This window comes from Polyodon spathula, chromosome 13 (genome assembly GCF_017654505.1).
Source record: "Polyodon spathula isolate WHYD16114869_AA chromosome 13, ASM1765450v1, whole genome shotgun sequence".
In the NCBI taxonomy this organism is placed as follows: domain Eukaryota; kingdom Metazoa; phylum Chordata; class Actinopteri; order Acipenseriformes; family Polyodontidae; genus Polyodon; species Polyodon spathula.
In genome coordinates this window covers 9,848,062-9,874,235 of record NC_054546.1, presented here as the reverse complement: position 1 = coordinate 9,874,235, position 26,174 = coordinate 9,848,062, and the positions used below count along the sequence as shown (strand labels likewise).

At 35.5% G+C, this 26,174-nt stretch overlaps 2 protein-coding genes across 8 annotated transcripts in view; one reads left to right on the top strand and one right to left on the bottom strand.

The window, feature by feature from the left end:
- Positions 1 to 15,994, bottom strand: part of LOC121326127 (adenosine kinase-like) — a 117,921-nt gene extending 101,927 nt beyond the window's left edge. For 2 of the 3 annotated variants that reach the window (XM_041269303.1, XM_041269305.1), the window contains exons 1-3: positions 15,887 to 15,994; positions 12,506 to 12,580; positions 10,825 to 10,878 (exon numbers count right to left, since the gene is read on the bottom strand). In XM_041269303.1, the coding sequence (XP_041125237.1) occupies positions 10,825 to 10,878; positions 12,506 to 12,580; positions 15,887 to 15,942 (185 nt within the window). In that variant the 5' untranslated portion in view covers positions 15,943 to 15,994. Of the gene's footprint in view, positions 1 to 10,824; positions 10,879 to 12,505; positions 12,581 to 14,472; positions 14,600 to 15,886 lie in introns of those variants that run through there. The other variant, XM_041269304.1, reaches the window with a different exon arrangement.
- Positions 14,727 to 24,209, top strand: LOC121326125 (AP-3 complex subunit mu-1-like). 5 transcript variants are annotated; one of them, XM_041269302.1, is made up of 10 exons: positions 16,157 to 16,241; positions 18,780 to 19,062; positions 20,294 to 20,303; positions 20,397 to 20,465; positions 20,792 to 20,929; positions 21,100 to 21,185; positions 21,740 to 21,873; positions 22,464 to 22,671; positions 22,850 to 22,994; positions 23,383 to 24,209. In XM_041269302.1, exons 2-10 carry the CDS (start codon positions 18,790 to 18,792, stop codon positions 23,481 to 23,483), a joined length of 1,164 nt encoding a protein of 387 aa, XP_041125236.1. In that variant the 5' UTR covers positions 16,157 to 16,241; positions 18,780 to 18,789; the 3' UTR covers positions 23,484 to 24,209. The 5 variants fall into 5 exon arrangements, with proteins under 5 accessions (XP_041125235.1, XP_041125236.1, XP_041125232.1 ...); XM_041269301.1 differs by lacking the exon at positions 16,157 to 16,241 and adding an exon at positions 14,727 to 14,910 and having other exon boundaries at positions 20,294 to 20,465; XM_041269298.1 differs by having other exon boundaries at positions 20,294 to 20,465.
- The last annotated feature ends 1,965 nt before the right edge of the window (positions 24,210 to 26,174 follow it).

Genomic DNA, 26,174 nt, shown 5'->3' with positions numbered 1-26,174 from the left:
GCTGTTAGTCTTCCTTCATCTTTTCTTTGGTTGTCTCAAAGCACTGAACTTCTATTTTTGCTGGAACATATTGTTCAAGTTTAAAAGCAATTTGTTTTCTGAAGTATCTATGAATTGCAGAACAGCTTCATAGAGCTAAATTTACCAAGATGATGACATGGGTAAAAAATTCTACTGACATGCTGGGTGACAACTTCAGATATTTACTAGTCTACAAATGACGACACAGGATTAGCGTCACAATATTCGAATATAAAGAAAATTACACATCAAAATGCAATACATTTTTTTGCCAGATTACCTCTGTATTTCTACAGTTACTGCTATTCTACATAAATATAGTACATGGACACACTGCAACAGATACTTAATGCACATACTATATACATAAAGATAAATATAGTGTTGAATTGGATGAGCTTATTGAAGGAACACTTGTAGAGTAGCACGTCATGGTCACTGTTCATGGCAATTCAGGCAAGAATAAATTAACTGCACAAAATGATGAAAAGAGAGATGTGATATAAAACTATATAGCCTCTTACAGGTCAAATTATGTAAAGTGGCCAGCCAGACAGTGCAGAATTATGATCTGGGAACTTGGTCATCTCTGTGCTCACTCATAACCTTGAGATACCGAAGGTTACGTTACTATCACACCAAGATGTTGAGTAAGGAAGAACTCCATGTTACACACAACCTGTGTAAAAAAACTGCAGGGTGCTTTGATGTGGAGAGCAGGGTTTTTTTTTTTATTTTTCTGTTTCTCTGGTGCCATCTGCTGGTAACTATTTCTAGCTCGGAAGCAATACTCAAAGCAAGAACCTCAATATTCTGAATGGTAATTTTTAAACAAACAATCACACACACACAATCAAGATTGTTTCTTTTATGCCCATTGTGGCCACAATATGTCTCAGTGCTGTGCCTGCTGCTAGTGTAAAACTGAGTGTCTATACTGTAAGCTACATGCCAGCACTAACTTCCTGACCAGGTTCTCTTTATGGTTCTAGAACACTTCCGTGTATTACAGGTTTATAAATTTAAAAAAAAGAAAACATTCACTGTAAAAACCAATACTTGGAGCACTGCATTAGCTCTCAACCAACTTTTACAACCATGCTTTCACTTCATGTCTTTGTATCTCAAATCTAACCCAGACAGCAGATTCTTCAGAGCTAAAGAACAGGTATAAGCATATTATCACGAGGGGAGATAGTCATCCTATAAAACAATACAAAAGACAGATGCACATACTAATGAAATGCCCTGTGGTTTTTAAATACAAATTCCCACCACCCAGTTCTGAAGAGAGCGACACACAGAAGCAAGTGCAGCAGTATAACTTTAATAACGTGTGGCAGCATCCATCGCCGTCACAGCGCTTCCCGTGGCAAATCCCTACATTAACAAGGCTCTCCATTCTGAATGCTTATAATGCACAAGGTAGTAATTTATACATCACTAGGTCACAATGAACAGTTTACTTACTGTCTGTATATTAAAGTTGTATTTAGTATGAATAAAGGCTGGTTGTCTTTGTAAAAACGTGATAACCTTTTAAAAAGGTACAATTAGTTATTCACAAATTCTGACTGAAAAATGTAAAACGCAGGGCCAGCACGGTGGTACAATGATAGACCCTACAGTGGTCAATAAAATTCCCATTACAGTATCTGATATAGATCTGAAGTCACAGGGTGATTAAGAAATGTTGAATTTTTTTTCTTATCTACAGTATTGGGCAAGAGGGAACCTGTTTTTGTTATGTCTGGCTATGCCTTTGAACAGGAAAAAAAAAAAAAAAGTGTTTAATTTATATTCTTTAATACAGTTTCAATTCAAACATCCCTTCAGCCATAGGAACACCTGTACTAAATACTGTGATATTTGATCTTGATTCCCATGCTTTTAATCTAAAATCTGATATGAAAGTAGGGATAATAGGGAATTAGGTACTGTGAATGGAATTTTGCATTCTCTTTCTCTTCACAACACTGTCTGGAGACACACTTCTTGTTAAACAGATAAGGCAGAATTAGCAAAGAAACAACTGGGAGGATAAATTATACATTTACATTAAAAGGGGCGCTATTTAAATTACAATCTGGTAATGCATAGCAGTGAACCTGTGTAAAGCAACGAATCAGTCAACACACCCTTTTTTTAATCAAAGCGTTTAAATTTTTATCCTGGTTATTTTAATACCATTAAAAATTATACTTAATTTGTGGAGAACTGTAAATAGGATTCCTCTCACATGACATTGCTGGACTGTTATTAAACTATTTACTAGGTTTAATTGTTATTGTAATGCCAGCAATAAGATAATAAGACTGAACTACAGTGTTTGTGGAAGACTGTAAATATGATTCTTACAACAGTGCTGGACATTTGTTTTTTTAACTGGTTTAATATAAATTAAGTTTTTCTGCTTAGTTTAATGCCAGCAATGAGCCAAGTGATGTTTATAAACATTGACAGGTTTGAAGTGTCTTCAGGTGTTAACATTGTACGACTAAATTACAGCAACTTTCAGTCTAACAAGTTGGCTTAATGCACAGACAACAAAATGCGTATGTTATCGCAGTCTAGTTCAATCTTACCCCCCCCCCACCCCCCCCCCCCCCCCCCCCCCCCCCCCCCCCCCCCCCCCCCCCCCAAAAAAAAAAAAACTGGTAAAAACATGTACTTATTTGAACTCTCAACATTATATTCATGTTCAGATGTCAGGCTTAATTATTAATAAGATGATACAAAGTGGGGAAAATGGAATTGGTCATTTTGTAAAAACAGAATTTGCTATTCCCCAGAAAAAAAAAAAAAAAAAACAAACTAGTAGTCCTATGATAGCTTACTTTGCTTGCGGTTGAACAGCCAGAACTTACGCTGGTTTCATTAGGAATGAGACTTGGAACTACAAGAAAATTGGCACAGATGTAGATAGGGCAGCGTTAAGTTTACAGTACCTCCTGTTTGGACCCTGTAAACCATCTAATTTTATCCATGCAAGACATATAAAATTCCACTCTTACTCTCTGGTAAGAGCATATCCGTCCACAGTTACCCAGAAAGATAATGACCTCAGCCAAAGCCAGAAACAAGTTGCCTGCAAAAGTTCCAAATTGTGTTTTGTGGTGCACAGAGATTGTGTGCTGTTTTCAGTGGCATTGTATACTGTACTCAGGTGAACTCATCCAGTCTCCCTTGATGGCATAAGGTAATTAAAAAGGAAACATTAATGCTTATTGTCGAGCGATTCTCAACTGGGTAAGTAGTAGTAAAAATCTGTATCCATTACATCAGGGTGTTTGCAAAATAGTATTTCTCACTTTTAATATCCATTACAGGAGCTATTGATGCTCTGGTGCTGCCACCAACAGGACACAAGTTTTATTCCCAAACACTGCTGCGGATAACAGGATCTGCTGTCCACCACATTTGATGACAGTTGGCTCTTTAACTGAAATAGGACTTCTTATCTAATTTTAATTATAAAGCGTCAGGTGGCACAAGGTTCACTTTCATCAACCTATACCCTGCCAGCATAAAAACACAGCTCTGTTTTATTACAGCATTTTATAGCACTGAGAATCAACCACCATCAGTGATTATCATAGGACTACCCCCAAAACAGGTGGATACCCAGGTGCTGCAACACTAATTAATCCAGTGGTATCTTACTCCAGCGGGATATAAGTTGATTAAATCAACCCAATTTTGTACCGGAGAACTGCATACAGTTCAGAATATGAAAATACCGAATTCTACCACACGATGGCGACATTCCCCAGTTAAACCTCATTACTGAAATTGTGTTGCCAAACTTGTTACGAAATTTGAGAACAAAAGCTCATTTTACCAAACACTTCATTAATCTAATCTGTGGAAATGGTTAAATGTATATATAAAATCATAGTTTCTCCACAAAAAAAAAAAAAAAAAATTATATAGACAGGTACACAAAAAAGGCAAGCAGACATACCACCACTGAGAAATGTACTGAAAATTTAATTGAACTTTTCAATTATCCATGAGTCAGGTGGTTTGATTCAAGATCCAAATAAATTTGCACATTACTCGTGGCATTTGATAGTTAAAGAAGCATTCTCCAGCATAGCTTGAAGGCACCAGCGTTCACGATAATTGCAGGCCACTTAGATAATTCACTATACAAGATGCACTTGACTAGCTTTTGCTTTTTAAAGTGTCATTCTTGGCAGTTGTATGGGACTCGTTCAAAACGAGAGCGTTTGGGTTTTTGACACTAGAGCAAACACACCGTAGCATTTACACCAGCTCAGCATTTCTTGCCTTCGTGTTGGGGGGAATTAAAAATGTGTCAATCTACAGCAAGGATTAGTCATGTCTGGAGCCAATGTTGGATTCCAATCAAAAAAAAAAAAAATAGCCTAAAAGCTTTTATACAATTTAATGTAGCTTAATATTTCTCAGAGTTTAAAAATCTGTCCTCTAATGATTCGGTGCTACTCTCTTCATTTGAACTGGACATCTGGGGCTATAGTACAAAGTGACATTCTTATCTTCAGGAGATAGAATGTCCTAGTTTAGGAGAGTTGATATTACAGAAAATGCTCTCCTAACTTATTTTACAGAACGTTCCTAACTTGGTCATTTCCTAACATTTAGGACTTGGTGGAACCTTTCCCAACTGTCAGTTAGAAAAATAAAATTGTTAGTTTGCAAGATCTGAACAAACCATGCAAAAAACAAAAAGGAGAAAATGATGTACATTTATTATTGTTCTGCTTTTGATTTTAACTTTTGTATTGCACAAATATTTCTGGGCATTTAGGTCATACTGTACAGCATATTCTATAGTGAACCATAATGATCCATTAGTATATTCTGGGATGTGCACCTGTAACAGTAAGCTACGTGTAACGCCTAGATCCAGCCCCACCTCCTGCGAGAGAAGGTGGCTCAATGTGTGATGTACAGAACAGCATGGAGTTGGGAGTTTGACGCGCTTCACTGTGTGTGATTGTGCTAATTACGACAATTTATATGTTAAACTTTACTGAGGAGTAAGATATGAAGTAGTCTGTGTTAATTCTGGCATGTTACTGTATTACACAGCAAAACAAGCCTGGACTTTAATGTAGCCTACACAATTATATTACACACTTTGTTTCACACCTGAGGCACGTACTTCTCTTATTTTTAGCTTCACTTTCGACTGAGTGTTGTCTGTTGCCATTCCTAATTAAAATAAAATGGTGTTTATGACTAATTCAATAAGCATTGCTTTTTTTAAATTACCGGTATTTATTTATTATGGTTAACTAGATTTTATTGTAGATTTGTCTGTAATTAAAACCTTATTCTCTACCCCTGCGCTTCTTTGCCACAACTGAATTGAGTTTAGACAACGTAAACTTAAAAACATGTATATTCTTGTGAGTTACCTGAAGCTTGAGCTGTATCTGTTCTATTCAGACTATCAGTAGTTTACGAGTAAGACTGACATTAGGTAGGGTTTCCTAACTACGTTGGGATAGGACGAGACACTTAAAATTGTAGACATGAAATTGTTCTGTAATACGAACCTTCTGTTTAAACAGAATGTACTGTACAAGGACTAGATACTGGTTATCTCCTGTATAGTCATAATAAAAAGCTCATAATTAACAAATATGATACAACTGAGATCAAAAGCGGTACATTCATAATAAAATACAAAGTTCTGTAGTTATTCATGTGCTGTATGTCAAAGCCAAATTTTCCATCTGCAGCGCTGAACGGAAGAGTTTATTTTTTTGTTAAAAGGACAAGAAGTAATGACCGAACAAAGTTTAACTAAGCAGAAATAAGAAATTTAATACAGCATAAAAAGAAAAAGAAATCAGTGCTTGCGAGTTTATTTTCAGCAAGCACTCTCTGCTGTCCTTTTGGAGTAATGTATACTATATGCATTCATGCAAGCAAACCACACCAATTCTGGGGTTCATTAGGGGGAACACTTGTGTAAATCAATGTACAGTGAAACATAGTCTTAATACTGGAAATGTTCAAGTTTTGAAGGGGGGGGGGGGGGGGGGGGGGGGGGGGGGGGGGGTCCAATAAGGTAATGTAAAGTATGTAAGGCATCTACTGGCAATATCCCATTCCACATTCCTACTACTAGTAACCTGCTGTGGCAGCACTACTCAAAGTGCTGTTGGGTCACAAAAAGATAGACTGGTCAGCAAAACAGGGCCCTTTAGACAGCTGACAATGTTCATAACACATATATGATACATATCATATGCCATGTGAACATCTTTGACCAGATGTAATTCTGAAAAGTTCTACAACGCCAACCCAACCTTTCCCCCCAAAAAGTATGTATTACAACTCTATAGGTAAGATGTTTACACAAAACGGAAATGATTCCAAGGTCAAAAGGCTTCACTTTCAGAGCCCATCTGTTCTGTCAGCTGTTGCTCTTTCAAACCAAGCACTCTGAGAAAGAGGACAGAAACAGTGCAGAAGGATCCTATTTCTCTTAAGAATCCAAACCACTTCATGTTACGCTGTTGTGTCTACCACACAAATTGCATCCTATGTTTGTGCAGATCACCTAATGTTTAACAGCAGTGCGTGTACACACACACACACACACACACACACACACACACACACACACACACACACACACACACACACACACACACACACACACACACACACACACACACACACACACACACACACACACACACACACACCCACACACACACACCACACACGGACTGCCAGTTGGTCGGATTACTATGACTCTGACACCACACTGATGAGACTAATGCTGGATAAGCCAAGCCATCTGGCAGGACTCCAGGGGCCTTCTCCAGGAAACTCATAGGACTTTGGATTTCTTAGTTAGATATCTAGCAATAATACTTAGGCACTTCTAACTAGAATTAACGGGATTAATTTTTTTTTTTTTTTTTTTTTTTTTTTTTTAAAAGTGCTTAATAAACGCAAGCTAAAAACTTTATCTATAAAACTGCTGAAACCTGCTGACCAATAGAGAAATAAGCAGGCACACAGTACACGTCACACGTCCTGCCAAAATGTTGAAATTAAATGAAATATAAAGTCTAGCAACAGGCGTTTAGTACGTACAGCACGTCACAATGATCATATTCTTAACATTCATATTGTCTGTGTCTTCACCACTGTGTATTTATCCCCGCCCATTTAAAAGGCATTAATTAAAATCCCAATCACACTGCCGCATATGTGAAGACCGGTAGTAAAGGAACACCTCAGTGCCTCTTGCCAAACATACACCATTGTGTGCGTTTATATAGTATGTGCAAACTGTATGTTCCATTACATTTTTTTCATAAGTATCTTTTAAACCATCAGTTGTAGAGACACAGGCACAGAAAGATAACGAAGGCTAAGTACAGACCATTTATTTTCATGGTGCTTTTGAGGGCAGCTATGATCTCCAGCCAGCATTCTTGGCAAATGCTTGTCTTTCACCCATCATGTAAAGGACAAAATAACTACAAAAGGAGGCCCATGTTGTTTTTAAGGCACTATGTGCATTGTGATGGCCATGGGAAATGTGTGTAAAGCTGTTCTCTTTTCCGCAGGTTAAGTACATCTCTGTACTGTACGGGTCTCTTTTAGAAGTCCATTCTATTTTGCCAAGCCATTACACAATCTGCCCGGACAATTATTTTGGCCCAGGTGGCAAGTGGACTGAATGGAGTCAAAGATTCCGCCAAACACACTCTGTCAAACACAAATATCTGTCAGCAGTCTGGCTAACAAGGCTTCTTTTTGTGCTACAAAACAGACAGAATACAGTACTTTCCAATTACAACAGATTAGAAATTCTGCCTATGGCAAACCCAGTAGGCCGATTCTATGCCCGGCATAGTATCTGGGTCCAACCAGCTCTTCCAGCACCAAATAACTTTCAGCATACATTGGTATATTTGATTATTATACTGTTCTGCTGTTTTGAAAGTAGGTTATCCTTCCTATACTGTTAAAGACTACGGTTTTCAGTGGCGTTATCTTTCCTAAACCTGTAGACAAAAAATTAATAAATAAAATACTGAAGTCACACTCGGAACATTAATGAAGACTATTCTTAACTGAAGAACATTACACTTTTAGAGGACAGGACCATTTTTGATATGCACTGGTTTAAATTGTTTACAGTGCTGCCTGACAGCACAGAATTACGTCACTGCTTGGAGAATACAACAAATGACAGGAAAAGGCACCTTAGAACAGTCTGCATTGCCTTTATAGTGATCATAGAGAACGGAAGGTAATACTAGGTATGTGTATCAGAAATGCATAACTCATCCTGACTCAGCACAAATGCTATACAGCAAGTACAATTGTGTAGGTTGTTGCATAGGCCTATACTGTATTATAAAATGTGTGTACACCCTATGTTGACATAATTTTAGGGAGAATTAAGACTAAATCAAACATGTTTTCACAGGTGAATGATCCATTCTGACAAGTATGGGTAAAAAAGAAGAGATATGCAGCTTGTGTTTTAAATCCATTCAAATATTTACAACCGAAAGATAAAATGTTGAAACAGCTGGCAGCAGGACACATCTCTTTCCAAGCCTCGAGAAACTGTACTCAGTTAAAAGTTTGACCTTGGAAGTGAAAAGGGTGTAAATATCAGCTCCTGTTCTCATTGGTTACATTTCCCTGGAATATACCAGGAATTCCAAGCACATAATCAAACAAACCTTGAATTGTGTTCAAATGTCAGAGTTTCTATTTGCAGTTGCAAAATGGAAAATCACCACTTTTATAAAAAAAAAAAACACACAACAAGGGAGAACGGGAGCTCATTTTAATGTCTGAATGCTGCTGCTTCAGATTCTGGTAACACATCCTTGTAACTGATCCTTGTGAGTGAACTCCCATTAGGCATGTTCAGCAGGGATCACACTAATTGAGGGCAGAATCTATAACAATTTGAAAATTTGAGCCACCTTCTGGTCATTAACTTGGAGGGAACTTAACACTATATAAAGGCAGAGCTGACTTATACTTACGCAGATATACATATACACACACTAATCAAATCAAAGTTGATCCTGAGAGATGATAACAAATATAAGTTTATATAAACCAATGTTAATTAGAATGAATACAGATTTAAAAGATAGAAGTAAAATTTTTCACAATATATAATCATGTAAGAATAAATAATTGATTTGAATATAAACAACAAGTCGTTGTCATGCCATCAAAAACCTATAAATACCTCCAATGTTTTGATTCAAACACATGCTCCCTTAAGAAAGATATGTACAGCATATCGAAACGTTGGGCAGCTGGCTCTTTCAGCTACTTTATATATTAGGGAATGGACGAATACAGCTGTCGAGAACAATTTTCCTTTAAGGTCTCAGTGAATCGACACATTTCAATTGAAAGCTGGTTAAACTTTTAAATCACACAATTCAGTTGTGCTGTGTGTATAATCCTGTGGCAAAGTGCCCGCCCCTGTGTGTATTTTGTCTTGTGTATTAATGTTGGTGTATAGTCATTGGTACACAAGATATAAATGGGTCTGTGTAACACGAGTGTTTAAAATGTATATTTGTATTTAGGCAGGAGGATTGCACAGCACTTCACGTACAAGGAAAACGTGCAGTTGTACCGCGACTCCAATTGAATGTTTTCACCCACTTGAGGTTGGGTGTTCGGTGAGTGGAGAACGGGTGTGGAGAGGAGAGAATTAAGAACGAGAAAACTAAACAAATTTTATATATATATATATATATATATAACCATTGTTTTCACTTTGTCTGTTAGTCCACTGTTTGTTCAAGTGTTAGTCAGTTTTGCTTGTCTGTTTAATTTTGCCTCACGTGCCGTGTGCTGTTTTTATTACAACCTTTTTATTTACTGTTCTGTTCACTCATTAAACACTGAGTAAAACCATTCGCTCAGCTCCACCAAACTCCACCTCTCTCTGTCGTTTATTTCCCGTTTCTGGTCTGACGTCCCCCACTCCAGCCGTCTTTCTGACAAATCCCCAAAGCGCTTTCAATTAAAAACAAATCGTCGCTTTTTAATCTGTAAACAGGCGAGTTTTGCGTAGCCAATGCAGATCCACACTATAAACACATAAGCATAACAATAGTGTGTAACATCTTCTGGTAAGGTTTTAAAAAAAAAAATCCCTCGTTACAATTCTTCTCTCTATTGCTGTTGAGATTTAAAAGCTTTAAAATTGAAATGAGGCGCAAAACATACATGATAATACATGGTAACAGGCCAGTTAAAAGCCGATAAATCCCTTTGAATCGAAAGCACTCTGCAGAACCTAATGATTAAAATTTAAGAGCGTCACCATGTTCAAATTCAATGTCAGTTTGTTTTTTATTTTATTTATTTATTTTTAAATACACACATACACACACACACACACGACTGATGATTTTTTGACAGTGTACCAATTAAGTGAGTCAGTGGTATGAAAGGCTCCACTACTTCATTGTGCACGTGCCATGGTGTCTGTGTGCAATGCTGACTGCACTACTTTCAACAATCAGTGGGCTTTTTCTTTTTTTGCAATGGTATTCTGTTAACACCATTAAATCAACAGTCTACAGTAGCATGTTGTGTTTGAAAAAATATATACTTTACATTAACAGCAAATATCCTGATCAAAGAAATACAAATACATTGATCAACACTTGCGTTTATCTTTTCATTTTTTTCTACATTATTTCAGTACGTGTTTTTACAAACATGTTCAATGCTTAACAGGTAATGTATATGAAAAAAAAAGAATTCATCATATAAAAACACACTCACAGCTCTTTGTGTTTTTCCTCAGCTAAGATCTGGTCGTTTGGCTTCAGTCCATACCTTTAAATACATAACAAATTGAAAAAATTACTTAATATTTTTCATGCAAACTCTCTCGGTATTTCAACATATTGGTACATCCATCCAAGTGAGAAAACATGTTCAAAATTTTGTGAATAAAAATGAATGCAAAACATAGCACAGGCTGAACATGATCCAGAATGTGCAATAATTTCAGAGAAAAAAAAAAAAAAAAGTGTCTGGCGGTGTTAGTGTGGCTCAGTGTACTGTCCATGGGTATATATGTTGACAATACTTATTTATTTATTATTTATTTTGACCCCAGTTTTTTTTTTCTACCCAATTTCAATGTAACTGCAAAAGCACAATGTGTCCCCATCACTGTAACCCTTATGGATCACGAGGTCTGCAGATCAACCAGCATTCCGTGTTCCTGCTTTCACCCTCTTCTTCCTGCTGTCACCTTGCAATGGATGTGACCAAACTACTGAACCCTCAAGTCAAGAGCCCTCCGCACGACCTGCAACTGTACATGAGCAGGACTGGAATTACAACTTGCAGTATTGCAGTACTCGGGAGATCAAAGTCAACCAAACAATACTGGGTTGCTACATAGGGAATAAAACTGTTGATGCGCATTTTCCATTGTTCACTAAAGTAACAAAACAGCCTAGCTATTAAATGGGATTTTCAGCACCATCTACCTAATACCAGGCTTTTTGCAGTGTGTTTTTTGCCTACAAAATACAGTAGGTACACGACTTGAAAATATATTTATTAAATTTAAATCTATCAGTAATACATTTATTTGATGTACTCATAATATACCAAAAATGTTTTAGAATACTTAACATAAAGCAGTGTGTTTATTTCATGGTCATTTACATTTGCTCTATTTATCTGCAATACCCTGGCATCTAATATTTCCGAAAACACTGCAAGCAACATCATAGTCTCTTTTATCGAACTCCCACATGAGGATCAAGGTACTGTGTTGCCCTGACCTTTCCATTTTGTAATTCCTCTTAAAAAGTACCAATTTTTCGGTATTCTAATGATACATATTTCCCAATACAATATCAGTGGCAAACAAAGACAGTGATACTTAACTATTTACAACAAGCCTCTACACAGCATTCCAGTCCTGTTTATGTGGTAGTTCAGCTCTAACATACCATAGCTAGTCCAGAAAGTGCTTGGTATCAAAGCTCTTCACAATACCTATGGTAGCCTGGAACAGCAAAGCTCATTTTAACCACAATGACTGGTCTTTTTGCCACTACGACAATACTTCATGTATTCTTCGTAGTAAACATATCCAGAACTAGATACAAATTGACAGATCCAACATGTTTTCATGAAAATAGACAGGCAGATGTGTGTGTGTATAACTAGTTAAAATAAAAAAATTGAACCAGTAACAATTGTAATTATATTATATATATATATATATTATATATATATAAATATATAATATCTATATTCATACTACTTTATAATTTCATTCATTATGTAAAAGACGCGTGTGGCTTTAGGATTTACAGAACTAGACATCATTTTACTGTTGACTGTAGAAGGCTTCTGGTTGTATGGTGCAAGTTCATTGCTCTTGAATTTGCAAGCGCTTAGTCAAATAGTGCATGCTGGCCACGTTGTTCCAACTCACTTGTCAAGGAAGTCCTTGTCGACCACAGCACAGATGTCTAGAAGAGGATTGCCCATTCCGAAAAGAGCATTTTGGCTACAGGAGAGAAACAGGGAGAGATTACTTTTTTCCCCCATTTTGATTATATATGAAAAGTGTATTGATTTGGTTATCAAACAAACAAAAAAAGCCTTGCATGTTTTTTTGCCCCCCCCCCCATCTTACTGATACAATACTTGGAGTTGTTTGTGCCACCCAAATTATTTCTTCCAAATCAATATTTGTCCGATAATGAGATTCAATTGATTGTTCATTTGGTAATTGGATTTGGTTTTTCTCTTTTATTACACTTCAAATATTTAAAATGTTTGTCTTTCAAATTGTGGAGTTTGAGTTTAAAATCTTACTTAGACAAACAAAACTGTCTGTTGTAAGTGAAGTTAGCAGTGAAGACTATGTTTCAGATGAAAGTGGCATTAGAAAAATTTGAATGCAAAAAACTAAAGAATGTGTACCAGCAACGGAAAATAACGTTATTGATCATTTTGTCAAACTTAAAACAGCTGAACTAAATATCATTGCCAGCAATCGGTTTTCGGCAAAATTTAAGTGGCTGTAAGCTTGTTTGAACAATCCATTAAAACGAAAGAAATGCAAAAGCTGCGTTTACATCTAACATCAGTGTAATAAATGGTTATGATACAATTGCTGTTCCTGAACCTATCCAGATGAAATGTGAAATAAAAATTATGAGGGGATTTATGTGGAATTCAATTTGTAATTCTGTTTTTTTGTTTGTTTTTTTTTCATTATGTTAATGTATAACTATTACTTTTCTTTAAAAACAAGAAATGTTAAACTGGAATTGCAAGCCCTTTCCTAAATGTTACATTTGAAATGTGTAACACAATCATTAACTACTTGTTTAAATTACTGTTGCGTAATAAAGTGGCATTTGCTTCTTTCTGAATTGTTCTGTCTGGTTTCATATAACAGCTGGTTTATGCTATTCTAAATACAGTATGTGTCTCTTTTCAATGAAGATCCAGTTCACTACTGCTCCTGCTGCGTCATGAAGGCAGTACAGTACTTTGCTTGACATTAACCAATAAAATTAAAGTAAATAAAATCGACAAGAAATCAAAGGTTTGCTAAAGTACAATACAAAAAGCAAAACCCTGGAGGGTGCTTCAGGCCTGCCCACTCCTTAAATAAATAGTTTGGCCCTCCACATGTAGTCTGACACTTCCATCCCATATGCTCTTTGGGCGTATAGAGAAAGAATGCAGCAGTCGGTATTTTTGGTAAAAACTGGTGTACATTTCTTTAAAAAAGAAAAGAAAACAAAAAAAACCCACACTGTTCCATTTTCTAGTTTGACTGCACCGCCGCATAACATAAAAACCGCCTGACACTGCAAAATCACCTTGCCTTTTCCACACATTTGTACTTAATACTGAAGCCAAAGAAATTCGTCCGTTGTTGTTAACATGCAAGTACACGCTAGCTGTCCATCACTTAAACTGTGCATGCTTGCCTTCTGTTTTTAAGACCAATGTGTTTCGCAAGGGAAATGACTAAGAAATTAAAAAAATAATAATACATATGAATCATTCAGGAATTCCAATCGACAAGCCAAACTTCCCAAATGATCAGTGAAGCCTGAAAAGAAATGATATTTTATATAATAAATAAATAAATAAATAAAAATATCCTGTATTAACATTCAAATTCCTCTAAGGAAATTGCATAATCAAAATCAAATTTTAATGTGACATACACTAGCACGAATAGTGAGATAATGGGGAACACAAACATGCTGACGTATAAAATCTCGAAGGAGGTACAAAAGAAACAGTGCGGTTTGCAATACTTAGAAATTATCATACAGACCCCTAGTCTAATACATTACATATTGCTTATATAATCTCATTAGCTAGCAAAACTGTAAATGCAATCTTTATACTACTGTCACTTTAAATCGTTACCTTAAAGCTGGCATGCTTGTTAATAAACGTGTTCCCTGGGTAGTCCTGTTGACAGTTGTAAACCAAACCTTTCTGCTCCACTTTAAACTGTGCTAATTTCCAATACATCAACGTGCTTTTCTGTATCAATTTGCTCGAGAAACCGGAACCCCCGCCCCACTCGAGTTGATTGGGTAGCTCAGATGAAGGTGGAGCAAAATGTACCAAAAGGAGGATGCAGTTGGCTACAGTAATGTCATTTATTTTGGGTCCTACAATTGCACATTTTTTGCAAAGGAGTTGTATTTCTTTTTCACTAGATGGAATACAGTACATGCGCAAACGCTGCTGCACACGCATCCTTTAGCCTTTGGATTATACTTGCAACGATACCCTAAAACTGGTATTTAATCGGTCCATTTACAGTTTACTTAAAGTCGTGTTTTTAGGAAGTTTCAGGTAAGATTAAAATCCGGACAGGGTTTATAACACTTGGCCGCTACCTTAAATGTGTCTATTTCTTGTTAGTGAAAACAGAACAAGCTACTCCGTTTCAATATTCACTTATCTTGTTTTATTCACCGAATATGTAAAATAAAGGGGGTGTCACTTGATGAATTCTGCATCTACAAGTTACCCCACAAGTCAGGTATCGTGGGCAGTCAGTGTTAATGTTGGGTGTCTATTTCTTTATGGTGTGAAATGTCTGAAACAAAGAGGAACACGTTGTCATTAACAAATTATGATGTATGGTAGATATTAAACATTAAAGCAATTTAATTTAACCACGTACAATTTAAACTTGGTTATTATAATAATGCATTTAATAAACAATACAGAATAAAAGTCCGTGTATGTCCATGTTGACTCTTGACATGGACACAGGTCATTGGACTGAAAGTTTCAAAATATGAAACGTAAGACACTCAGGGTTGATTTGTGTACTTCACTGACAGGCCAAACAATTTATGCGGCAAGCACCCACCCAACAAAAGACACGTGGGAACAACTTGCTGATCTCAACCTGGACCAGTTAGAAGTGTCATCTATATAATCATTTATACAGCCGACCTTTTAACCGAGTGAAGCTTACAACACACCTTACAAAGACTCGTTCTAATGTGTCTGGTGCGCAATAAACCATTAAAAAAAACACACAGTTCAAATACACGCACGAATAAAATACATTAAAAACCCTTTTATCAAAAAGAAATAAAATTGGTCAAACAGCATAGTTCCCGCCTTGATGCAAAACGTTGAAATGCGAGGATAAAATGAAATCAGTAACTTATTTGGGGTTACTTCAGAAAACTGCATGCATGTGGGTTCAAGTAAGCACCACAACGAAACAGAGTGTATTAAACCAGAATGAACATTGCACGTCATACGCTGTTTAAGTTAAACTATTATGCTTTTTTTTTTTTTTTTTTTTTACCTTACTTCCTTTTCTTCAAGTTTGAGTTTTTTAGCCTGAGGTTCGTCTTCTGCCATCTTCACCGCACGCCACAGCCACCTTCACCGAGAGCCAACTCCAAAAGGAAAATAAAAAAGTGTTGCCTTTGCTAACCATAGAGAATGCCTGACTTAAACACCATGAAAACCATAAATGTCAAACACTGGAAATTAACAGCGAATCATGTTATCATGATTAAATCTATGAAATTTTCTTTTTCCGTAATGATAAAAACCAAGTATTGACGCCACAGTATAAAGGCATTTCTATAGACAGCGTGAATCCGCGCCCTTAATTGTAACCTCGTTCAGGTTGGTGTGACTGGAACTGATGCTGAGTAAGAAAGGAATACACTATCTTTACCTCATTTTATAATGTGTGTTGGGGTAAAGCAGAGTTACTAATAGTTATACATATTTTTTGTTTATTTTTTATGTCTCTCTGGGGTAACCGTTGACAACATTACAGTTTCTGTACATCCGGTAGCTATATATATATATATATATATATATATATATATATATTATATATATATAGACACCCCACACACACACACACACACATACACATATATATATATATATATTAGTATGTGTGTGTGTGTGTGTGTGTATATATATATATATATATATATATATATATATATATATATATATATATATATATATATATATATATATATATAATATATTATATACTCGTAACTCCTTATCTTTGTCATATCTTTGATGTGTTTTTTTTTTTTTCTCTTGTTTGTCTTAAACAAATTTGTTATTATCTAACGTGGCATGCCTTTCTACTGTTAAGCCCTGTAACATAGTAGGGTACATACATTGCCATGATGCATACGTACGTAAATAAACCAAAGCCATTGACCGTGATGTTATGTTTTTAAAGAAAAAATGCACTAATTAATTATATATATATATATATATATATATATATATATATATATATATATATATATAGAGAGAGAGAGAGAGAGAGAGAGAGAGAGAGAGAGAGAGAGAGAGAGAGAGTGAGAGTGAGAGTGAGAGTAAGTTAGAGTTAGAGTTAAAGTTAGTAAAGGTTCAGATTGGCATTAAAATAGACACCAGTTGTTTTGGGTCCTTGTTGCAGCCATTTGCCACAGCAACACTGCTGAGTGAATGGGAATCAGGAACTGGAGTTAGGGTATATTCTTTTTCTTCTTTTTTTTTTATATTTACCTACAGGTTTTTCAAAAAAGTTGAACATACAACACGTTTTGTATAATAGAAGTAGCGGTAGAGCTCCATGCAAGAACACTTATTCATACATTAACTATGTGCGGTAACTAGTTGAGTTACATTAGTCTCGGTGCAAGTTGTAGAAATCAGGGAGAACTATTTCAGTTATTTTGCTGCTGAACTGATAACAAAATACAATTTTTAAATTAAGTTTGCTAACGTTATATAATTTGTGGTTTCGTACCAAAGTGTTGTTTTTTTTATCCATTCAGTATTTACCATGTGGATTGTTTAACGGCGACGCACACACACACACAAATGTATATATATATATATAATATATATATATTATATAATATATATATATATATATATATATATAACTGTATAACATATATTGACATCTTGTAAATACGGAAAGTGTTCATGAGTCCTAATCAATTATCCGTGGTGCCAGCCTTGTCCACTGAGAAATCCCATCGAAGGAGAACTATAGAGACATCAACTCCCGTTTCATTTAAGACCAAAGCCCCAATGGATTCTCCATAAAAGCAATAGTCTTTATTTAAACATATTAATGGCTTACGCGTTTCGACCCGTAGGTCTTCCTCAGAGCATAATAGACATTCAGAACAAGGAAGTAGCCACCTCCCTTTTAATAGTATGAATACCAGTCATTATAAGTTTCAGGAGGTCATTCATGCTATTTGGAGGAATGTAGCTCCTTCCTTGGTCTTAATCTATTGTAGAGACTATATATATATTATATCTATATATATATATATATATATATATATATATATATAATATATATATATTTATACAAAAAGAAGTCAGAAGTCAACCCCTATAATGGAGGTACTTAGGCTTTTGATGCCATGCTAACTACACTTACTTATTTCTATTTAAATCTATGAATGTGCTTCTGATATATGAATTGTTATCACAACATATTCATTAAGTACTTAAGTGGTATTGTGGAATCTATAACTAGAATTGTAACCACAACAATGTCACAACTGGATACTTACAACGATATTCAGATCATATATCATGTGAATCATGAGACGTAATTGGCTACTTGCATTATACATAATAAGATCAAATGGGAAATTTTGAATTATGTAAATCGAATGGCATAGAGTATGTGTTCATACTAATGTTGTGCCTTTTGTCTTGTATCACAATAAAAACAATGTATACCTCTATTATAATTTCATATATCATGTAAAGATACAGGGTAATCTGTAAGGGGAAAGCCACTATGTTTGCATACTCCCATGGTTATGAAGTCAATAATGAAATCAATTAGTTTTGCTGAAACATTTGTTGAGACCTCTGGCCGCTTTCATACAACACCAGTACTAAAGCGAATATGCACTTTGTCATATGGCAAGGCTATAACACCTGGGGCCATTGACCTACACTTACCTCCATCTTATGGCTGCCATATTCCAGTCCGAATTTGTAGACTCAGTATGATTAAGACCAGGCAATAGTGTGTATGCATGTCAATGTCTGTGCCTTTGCATTCTAAAATGTAATATTCACATTAAAAAGTGCAACAGGGGAGGCTTTTCTTTACAAAGACTCCAAAATATAGTTTTTAACCATTTTATCTTTTTTATTTTTTATTATTATAATGTTATATTTTTACATTCCTTCAGCCAAAACAAAATGATTCACAGCCTTTTTCTCATCAACTCTGCCGGCGACATATTCCTGGAGAAGCACTGGAAGAGTGTGGTGAGTCGCTCGGTATGCGACTATTTCTTCGAGGCCCAAGAGAAGGCTATCGATGTGGAAAATGTGCCCCCTGTCATCCCCACCCCTCATCACTACCTCATCAGCATCTACCAGGACAAAATCTTCTTCGTGGCTGTCATCCAGACCGAAGTGCCGCCACTGTTTGTTATTGAGTTCCTGCATCGGGTAGTAGAGATGTTTCAGGTGTGTCATTTTGCTGGTTGTGGAAAGGATTGATTGTTTCAGTAGATTATATATAAATGTGTAATAGTACAGATAAATGCCACAGTCTGGTGCTGTTGCTGATGTAGGTATATAGTAGGGTATACAAAAAATGTAATTCAATGAATATAAGTATTGGATCAGATTTTTGAGCCACTGCCATTGATGACCAGTTCACATCAAAGATAAATGGCCCCCATGCTGCAGAGGTAAAAGAAAAGAAGCTACAGCTTCACTTTTGCTGTATCTTTACACCCTTATGAATACTGGAGTATTAGCTTTGTGAGAAACAAATCATCTGTACAAAGTGTGGAAACTGTTTCTTATTCATAGTACTTTGACTGGCCCACAAATTACCTTTGAATGAATGTACCCCCTGCAGCCGAGCAAAAGTTAAAAAGAAAAAAGGTCTTTCCCAGGCCAGCACAGACTGCTAGTGGACTTTGTATTTGTCTGTGGCCTGGTCATGCCTTACTGCCTTTGACTTTTGTTCTATTTACCGCATGTTAAGCATACTGTGCTTGGTGTAAATGAGTTTGTGGGCTGTGGGACACAGATAGGAGCTAGTCCAGTTAGATCACTATTTTACAAAGCGGTATACTGTTCTGTAAGTGGAGACATTGTAGATGCATATTTAGTTGTTTTTAGAGATAAAAAGTATGTAGTGTGACAGTGCGTACTTTCTGCGAGTGACTTTGATAACTTTATTGTTTATTCTTACCAGCGGCCAGGTTACTTTATTTAATAATACAGAACTTTAAATGGCTAAACTGTTTACCTAGTCAAGTGAAACAATGTTACAGCCAACAGAGAGAAATACATTATATAAAAGCTTTTTAGCACAGTTATCTGGTATAAACAACGCCTGAGTCATAAAACCAGTTACAGATAGGTGTGCCTCATTTGGAAACTCAGTAAGTTTCCAAAACATGGCTTTCTCTGATCACAGAGGCATTCTGTGAAATGTGGCCTTCTCTTCCTAGTTAAATGACAAAGACTACATTTTCCTCTTTTCACTGACTTCAAAGCCCACCTCACCTTAAAGGGTATAAACTGCAATATTCTGGGTCTTACAAACTTTCATTCAATAACATTCTCCCACTGTATCACTGTTTTGTTTACTTGATGAAGGGAATATAGACTTCAACATCTGCTGTGATTTTTTTTTTTTTGGTAAATGTTGAATGTGCTTTTGTTTGTCTCTCTGAATCAGGATTACTTTGGTGAGTGTTCTGAAGCTGCCATCATGGAGAATGTCGTTACAGTATATGAGCTTCTGGAGGAGATGCTAGATAATGGCTTTCCTTTGGCTACAGAATCCAACATACTGAAAGAACTTATCAGGCCTCCAACAATTCTGCGATCTGTTGTCAATTCCATTACAGGTAAGCCAGACATTTGTATATTTAGAATAAATTCAACCTTAACTTAATGCAAAGGGACATGTTTTCTAGAGAGAAAACCAAACACGCATTTTAAAAAGCTTAAAATGAATAACTCATGATGCACATTTTGGAGTCTTCACGTGCACATTGGTAATTTCTTGCTCATTAGCAGTTTTCTTTTCATTTTTAGCCTAATGATAAATGTTTTATTAATATGGCACAAAATACATTTTGTTTTCATGTTTGTCTGATTGGAAGTTAATTTTTAATGCTACAAAAAATGTGATCATCTTATTATATTAACTTTTTTTTTTTTTATATATCAGGAAGCAGTAATGTTGGAGAGACACTGCCTACTGGACAGCTTTCCGGTATCCCCTGGAGAAGGGCTGAAGTGAAGTACACAAATAATGAAGCGTACTTTGATGTTGTTGAAGAAATTGATGCTATTCTAGACAAATCTGGTAGGTAAAGCATTCAGACAGCTGGGTGAAAATGCCCTGTATTACTGCTTTTTCTGATAAATCTTGTGTTTCTTTAGAATTGGGAATTACAAGATGTATATACTAGCTTACTAAAATGATGTCTCAGAAGTGATTGATATATATATATATTTTATTTATTTTTTTGTCAGGTTCAACTGTGTTTGCAGAAATCCAGGGTGTTATAGATGCTTCTATCAAGCTATCTGGGATGCCTGACCTGACATTATCATTTATGGTATGTACAGTATCACTGTTGATACAGTAAAGCTTTTTGAATATATAACAGGAGATTGCTAATGGCTGTATTGCATTAATGTCAGTGACCACTATACATTATTTAATAGTATTACTTGATTTAAAATATGTTTTACAAGCAAACATGAATGTGTTATTTGCTTTTTACAAAAACACTGTTCGTTGTTATATTGTTTGTAACGAAACCCAAGTTTATACAGTGTATGGTGGATTTGTTTTCTTATAAATAAACTTAATTTTCCCTGTCTTGAGATGTAAAACATGCATACAGTGCAGTCTGTAACTGTAGTCTGTAAAAGTTTAAAGAACTTCAATGAGGCTACTCACACAAACAAATGTTATTGTCGAATAACTGCTAAGCTCGCAGTTTGCCAGTTCACTGTTGACATCATGTAAAACCTGACCTGATGAGAAATCAATGTGAATTGTGACTGTTAAATGTTCAGACCATGGCCATTGTGCTGCATAATGAATGTGAGGCAGCTAGTTTAATGTGCTTATATACCAATTACATGCATCTAAATGTCACCGCAGAACCCCAGGCTTTTGGATGATGTCAGTTTCCACCCCTGTATCCGCTTCAAGCGCTGGGAGTCGGAGCGAGTTCTCTCCTTCATTCCCCCGGATGGAAATTTCCGCTTGATGAATTATCATGTCAGCTCCCAGAAGTGAGTTGACAACTAAAACTGGCCAAGGGAGTAATGAGAATAATACTTGGTCTGTTTACACATTAAAACAGTTAAGAAGTTAATACAGCAAGTAAATCCCATTCATTTGGATATTTCTGATTTTCACTATTAACAGATCAGTTTGTTGCTCAATACTCATTGTTTACCCAACCTTTTATGCAGCAACACTTAATCTGATTCAGAAATGGAGTCTGAATCCTGATATGAACCGAATGTTAATTTTTCCACCCAAGTGTTATTTAACATTTATTGCATAATACTGACATCCTTAATTAATATTCAAACTAATAGAGAATGTCAATACTTAATATAGAAAAAAAAAACACAATTAAAAGTAACACTGTGTTAGTACTGACGAGTGTATGTTATTGTTGTTTAATTCATGTAGATAAGTTTATGAAACAGGTATACAGTTACTTATTCTTGCATATGTCATTGAAATTTGTTAAACACTGACTGCTGCCCAACTGTATCTTCTATTGACATTTGAAAGGTAGTTTAACAAGTAAATAATTTACAGGAGTGACTTTGTTTTTCCAACATTACTTACTTTCAACTTTTTTTCCCAGTTTGGTTGCGATCCCAGTATATGTGAACCACAATATTAATTTTAAGGAAAGTGGATCATCAGGACGTTTTGATGTTACTGTTGGACTGAAGCAGACCATGGGAAAGAGCGTGGAAGGAGTTATAATGACAGTCCACATGCCAAAAGTGGTGCTTAATATGAATCTAACTCCAACCCAAGGCACCTATACATATGACCCAGTCACAAAGGTACTTCTTAAAACAATGGTTGTAAAAATACAAATACTGTAGTATATGGACAGTTAGTGTGCAGAAGATTGAAACGGGAATGATAGGATTGGGATAAAATATTACCTTATGCAGTTACCATACAATTACTTGAACCGATAAACCATCATAAATGTTTGTGTTTTTTTTCCCCCTTCAGATTTTAACTTGGGATATTGGAAAGATAAACCCTCAGAAAATACCAAATCTTAAAGGAGTAATCTGTTTACAGTCTGGGGCTCCAAAACCAGAGGAGAATCCCAATCTGAATATTCAGTTCAGAATCCATCAGCTTGCAATTTCAGGTAAGAAAGGAGAGTGGAGGAAGCTTGCGTGACAACAATATTAATGCAGTTTGTAGTGTAATTCTGCCTAGGTCTACCAATGGCAGTAGCGATTAGTAAGATTCTGATTTTTTAAAGTGACATTTTATCAGCTTATTAAAGTATGAACTATTTTAAGTAGCTGTTATTTAGCTAAAGTGAGCTCAGTCATTGTGCCATCACCAGATACCTGTTGTTAGAGGGTACCAGATTTACTGTGTTGTACAAGTTGGTACTGCAGAACATTTCTGAGCTAAAAAAACAACAACTTAGCATTTATGTCTGATATAAAATTGTATCTTCTTCAGTAGTGCAATCAACCTTTGTGGCATGATATTTTAGATGCTAAAATTGGTCTTTTCTTTTTTAGGTATAAAAGTGAATCGTCTAGATATGTTTGGAGAGAAGTACAAACCATTCAAAGGAGTTAAGTATGTCACTAAAGCAGGAAAGTTCCAAGTTAGAACATAAAGTATAGTGCCAAAGTTCACATGTTCCACTGAGAGGGCTGGAGAAATGCTGGCGCATTAAGGGCCCCTTATTCTACCTTCAAATAGCTATTAGACAAAACACTAAATATTATTTAGTTTTATTTCCTTTAGCATAACTTGCACATTTCCCTGGGGTACAGTGTATTGTCAGTATTATTTATGTGATGATCTAACCATGCAGTATGTGAACTTTTAAACCTTTGTACACTTAAGCACAATCTTATCCTTGGAAGCCAAGTAGTTTGCATGTAATAATGTATATTACAACGTGTCCCATGTTGTCCATATTGCACCATCATATTTCTAAACATATTGCCTTTTGTTTTCATGCTGGAAGCAGTTACAATGTATTCTAACTTGGCATTTGCCTTAAAGAAAATAACTGATTATGTGTTTCTCGAAATGTACTGCCATTGATAGGCCCAAAACAATTGCCTTATCCTGTTGAACCACTTGCCAACAACAATAGTGCTTGCCCTCTTTGATTTGTATTCTTTACGCAGTATTTCATTTGTAGTAGACACAATAACCAGCCTGTGATGTGAGTGCTTCTCTTATAACACTATTTTGTTGAACTTTACACAGTATCTTAGCATAAAATAGTAGGTTGTTCACAATACAAAAATTAAGGGAAACAGCGTTTTTTTTTTCATAAATTTGTTTTATAAAGCATGTATAATAAAGATTGTGCTCATTCCCCAAAAAATGTATCTGGCAGCTATTGTCTTGTGTTGCAAGTGTTCCACTTAGAAAAAAAGAATTGGTTACACTTCTAAAACTCTCATTGTAGGATGCTGTCACTCACCTCTAATTCCACACACACGCAAAATCAAAAAACTGCAAAGGCTTCAATGTTATAAAATATTTTATTATAAAAATGCAGTAAGTGACACAAGGCAGCTGACAAGCCTATATTCAAACCCAGAAGTGGCATCATTGAAACCTACTGCAAGATATAACAGTGATCAAGGAGTGTCCAGAAGGACCAGTTCACTTTAACTGCACATGCTACATTAAATTGTGTGGACCAGCTGTGTGAATTATTCAAGATCTATCCTTAATTACACTATGTAACACAATTTTTGTTCCTGGGTAATAAGTGTTATTTCCTAATTGCTTATGCCTCAAAAGTATAGAAAATGGCTATTATTCCCCACAAACTTTGCTTTTGTGACCAGGACAGTGATATTTCAAAATATCACTATTTCCAATGGGAAAACAGGCAAATGTGTGTCTTTTCGTTCACATAAAGTCAGAAAAAAACAACATATGAATCCAGATTAACATGTATTTATACTAAAGTAATACAAAAATGTTACAAGGTGTTATCCATGCCTGTCTGCAGCAAGCAAATATATATATAATTTTTATTTATTTATTTTTACGATGCAGAATTTAACCAAAAAACAAAACAAAAATATTTAGAAAGGCTGTAAACAAAACAGACACTTCAGGACTTAAACTATATATATTTTTTTTAATCATTTTTCAAATGTAAAAGGCACATACATGTTAAATCAAATGATTAGAAGACATATTGTAAAATAAGACCATACAAGTTTATATTTACATTCAAATTGCAGTAGGTTTTTCATACAGTTTGGAAAATATCAGGCTAAATAAGTTAATAATTAAAGTTTAATATGAAAAACATGTATTGTGTAGAGTTTCTTTAAAATTGCAACAGGCAAGTTAGTAGTTTTAATTACACTATTCGAAATGTAGTTTTTATCCTGTTTGTTTTTCATTACTTGTGGTATTTCTAATGGAAACTGTACATAACCGTTCAAAGTTCAGCTTTGAGTAAAACCTTGTAGAACTATTCGGCCAGTAAACAATCTTGCAATATTTTCAACAGTTTAACATGTGTGACGGAGTCCGTGCTATGTTTTGCGCTTCTCCCCAGTTAAGTGTTTTCATTAGTACTTAAGTATTTGTATGTGTTAAAGACTATTGACTAGATTTACTATAGTTTTGCTTAATTAGTCTGTTATTTATAAGCTGCAGCTTTAGTGTTCACAAATGCACTATCCACAGCCGTGAAACAAAGGCCTTAACAAAAAATATTGTTAAAGATAGCAAAAAACCAAACCAATCCGCTGTTACTTTTTGTTAGCAAACAATCCACAAAAGGGGGGGTTCTTTGGCATAGCTCTTTCAATGATGCTCAGATATCAATTAACATGGCAAACGGTACATTATTCAGCTACATTACAATTCAGCTCTTTAACAGCAAATGTGCAACAATCTCCACCCATCCATCCTTAGAGTACAAATCACTTTAAGCAGTGTTTTAGAAAATTAGGATGTTTTATGAACACTGCTTACACACACACAGTTATGGAATATGTTTGTATTCCCTCGCAAAACTAGATGATCGAGTCAGCTAAAATGGTCTAACTGCAGTACCATATATATATATATATATATATATATATATATATATATATATATATATATATATATATATATATATATATATATACACACACACACACATACATACATACACACAAACGCTGCTATATTTTATTACACGATTTATGACATTTTAGAAGTATCCTACCTGTATGTAGCAGCGTGTGTGTCTAACCTACTTTGACTACAGTACATTTATCGGTGTCTGTTACCGAGAGCTGATTAGGTGGGAGTTGGAAGGTCAGGGAGTACT

Bases quoted from the DNA above. Each gene is read 5' to 3' on its own strand.
- LOC121326125 (XM_041269301.1), top strand. From the start codon at position 18,790: ATGATTCACAGCCTTTTTCTCATCAACTCTGCCGGCGACATATTCCTG. The intron at 19,063-20,293 runs GTGTGTCATTTT...TCTCTGAATCAG, and splicing joins GGGTAGTAGAGATGTTTCAG to GATTACTTTGGTGAGTGTTC. The intron at 22,672-22,849 runs GTACTTCTTAAA...TTCCCCCTTCAG, and splicing joins CATATGACCCAGTCACAAAG to ATTTTAACTTGGGATATTGG.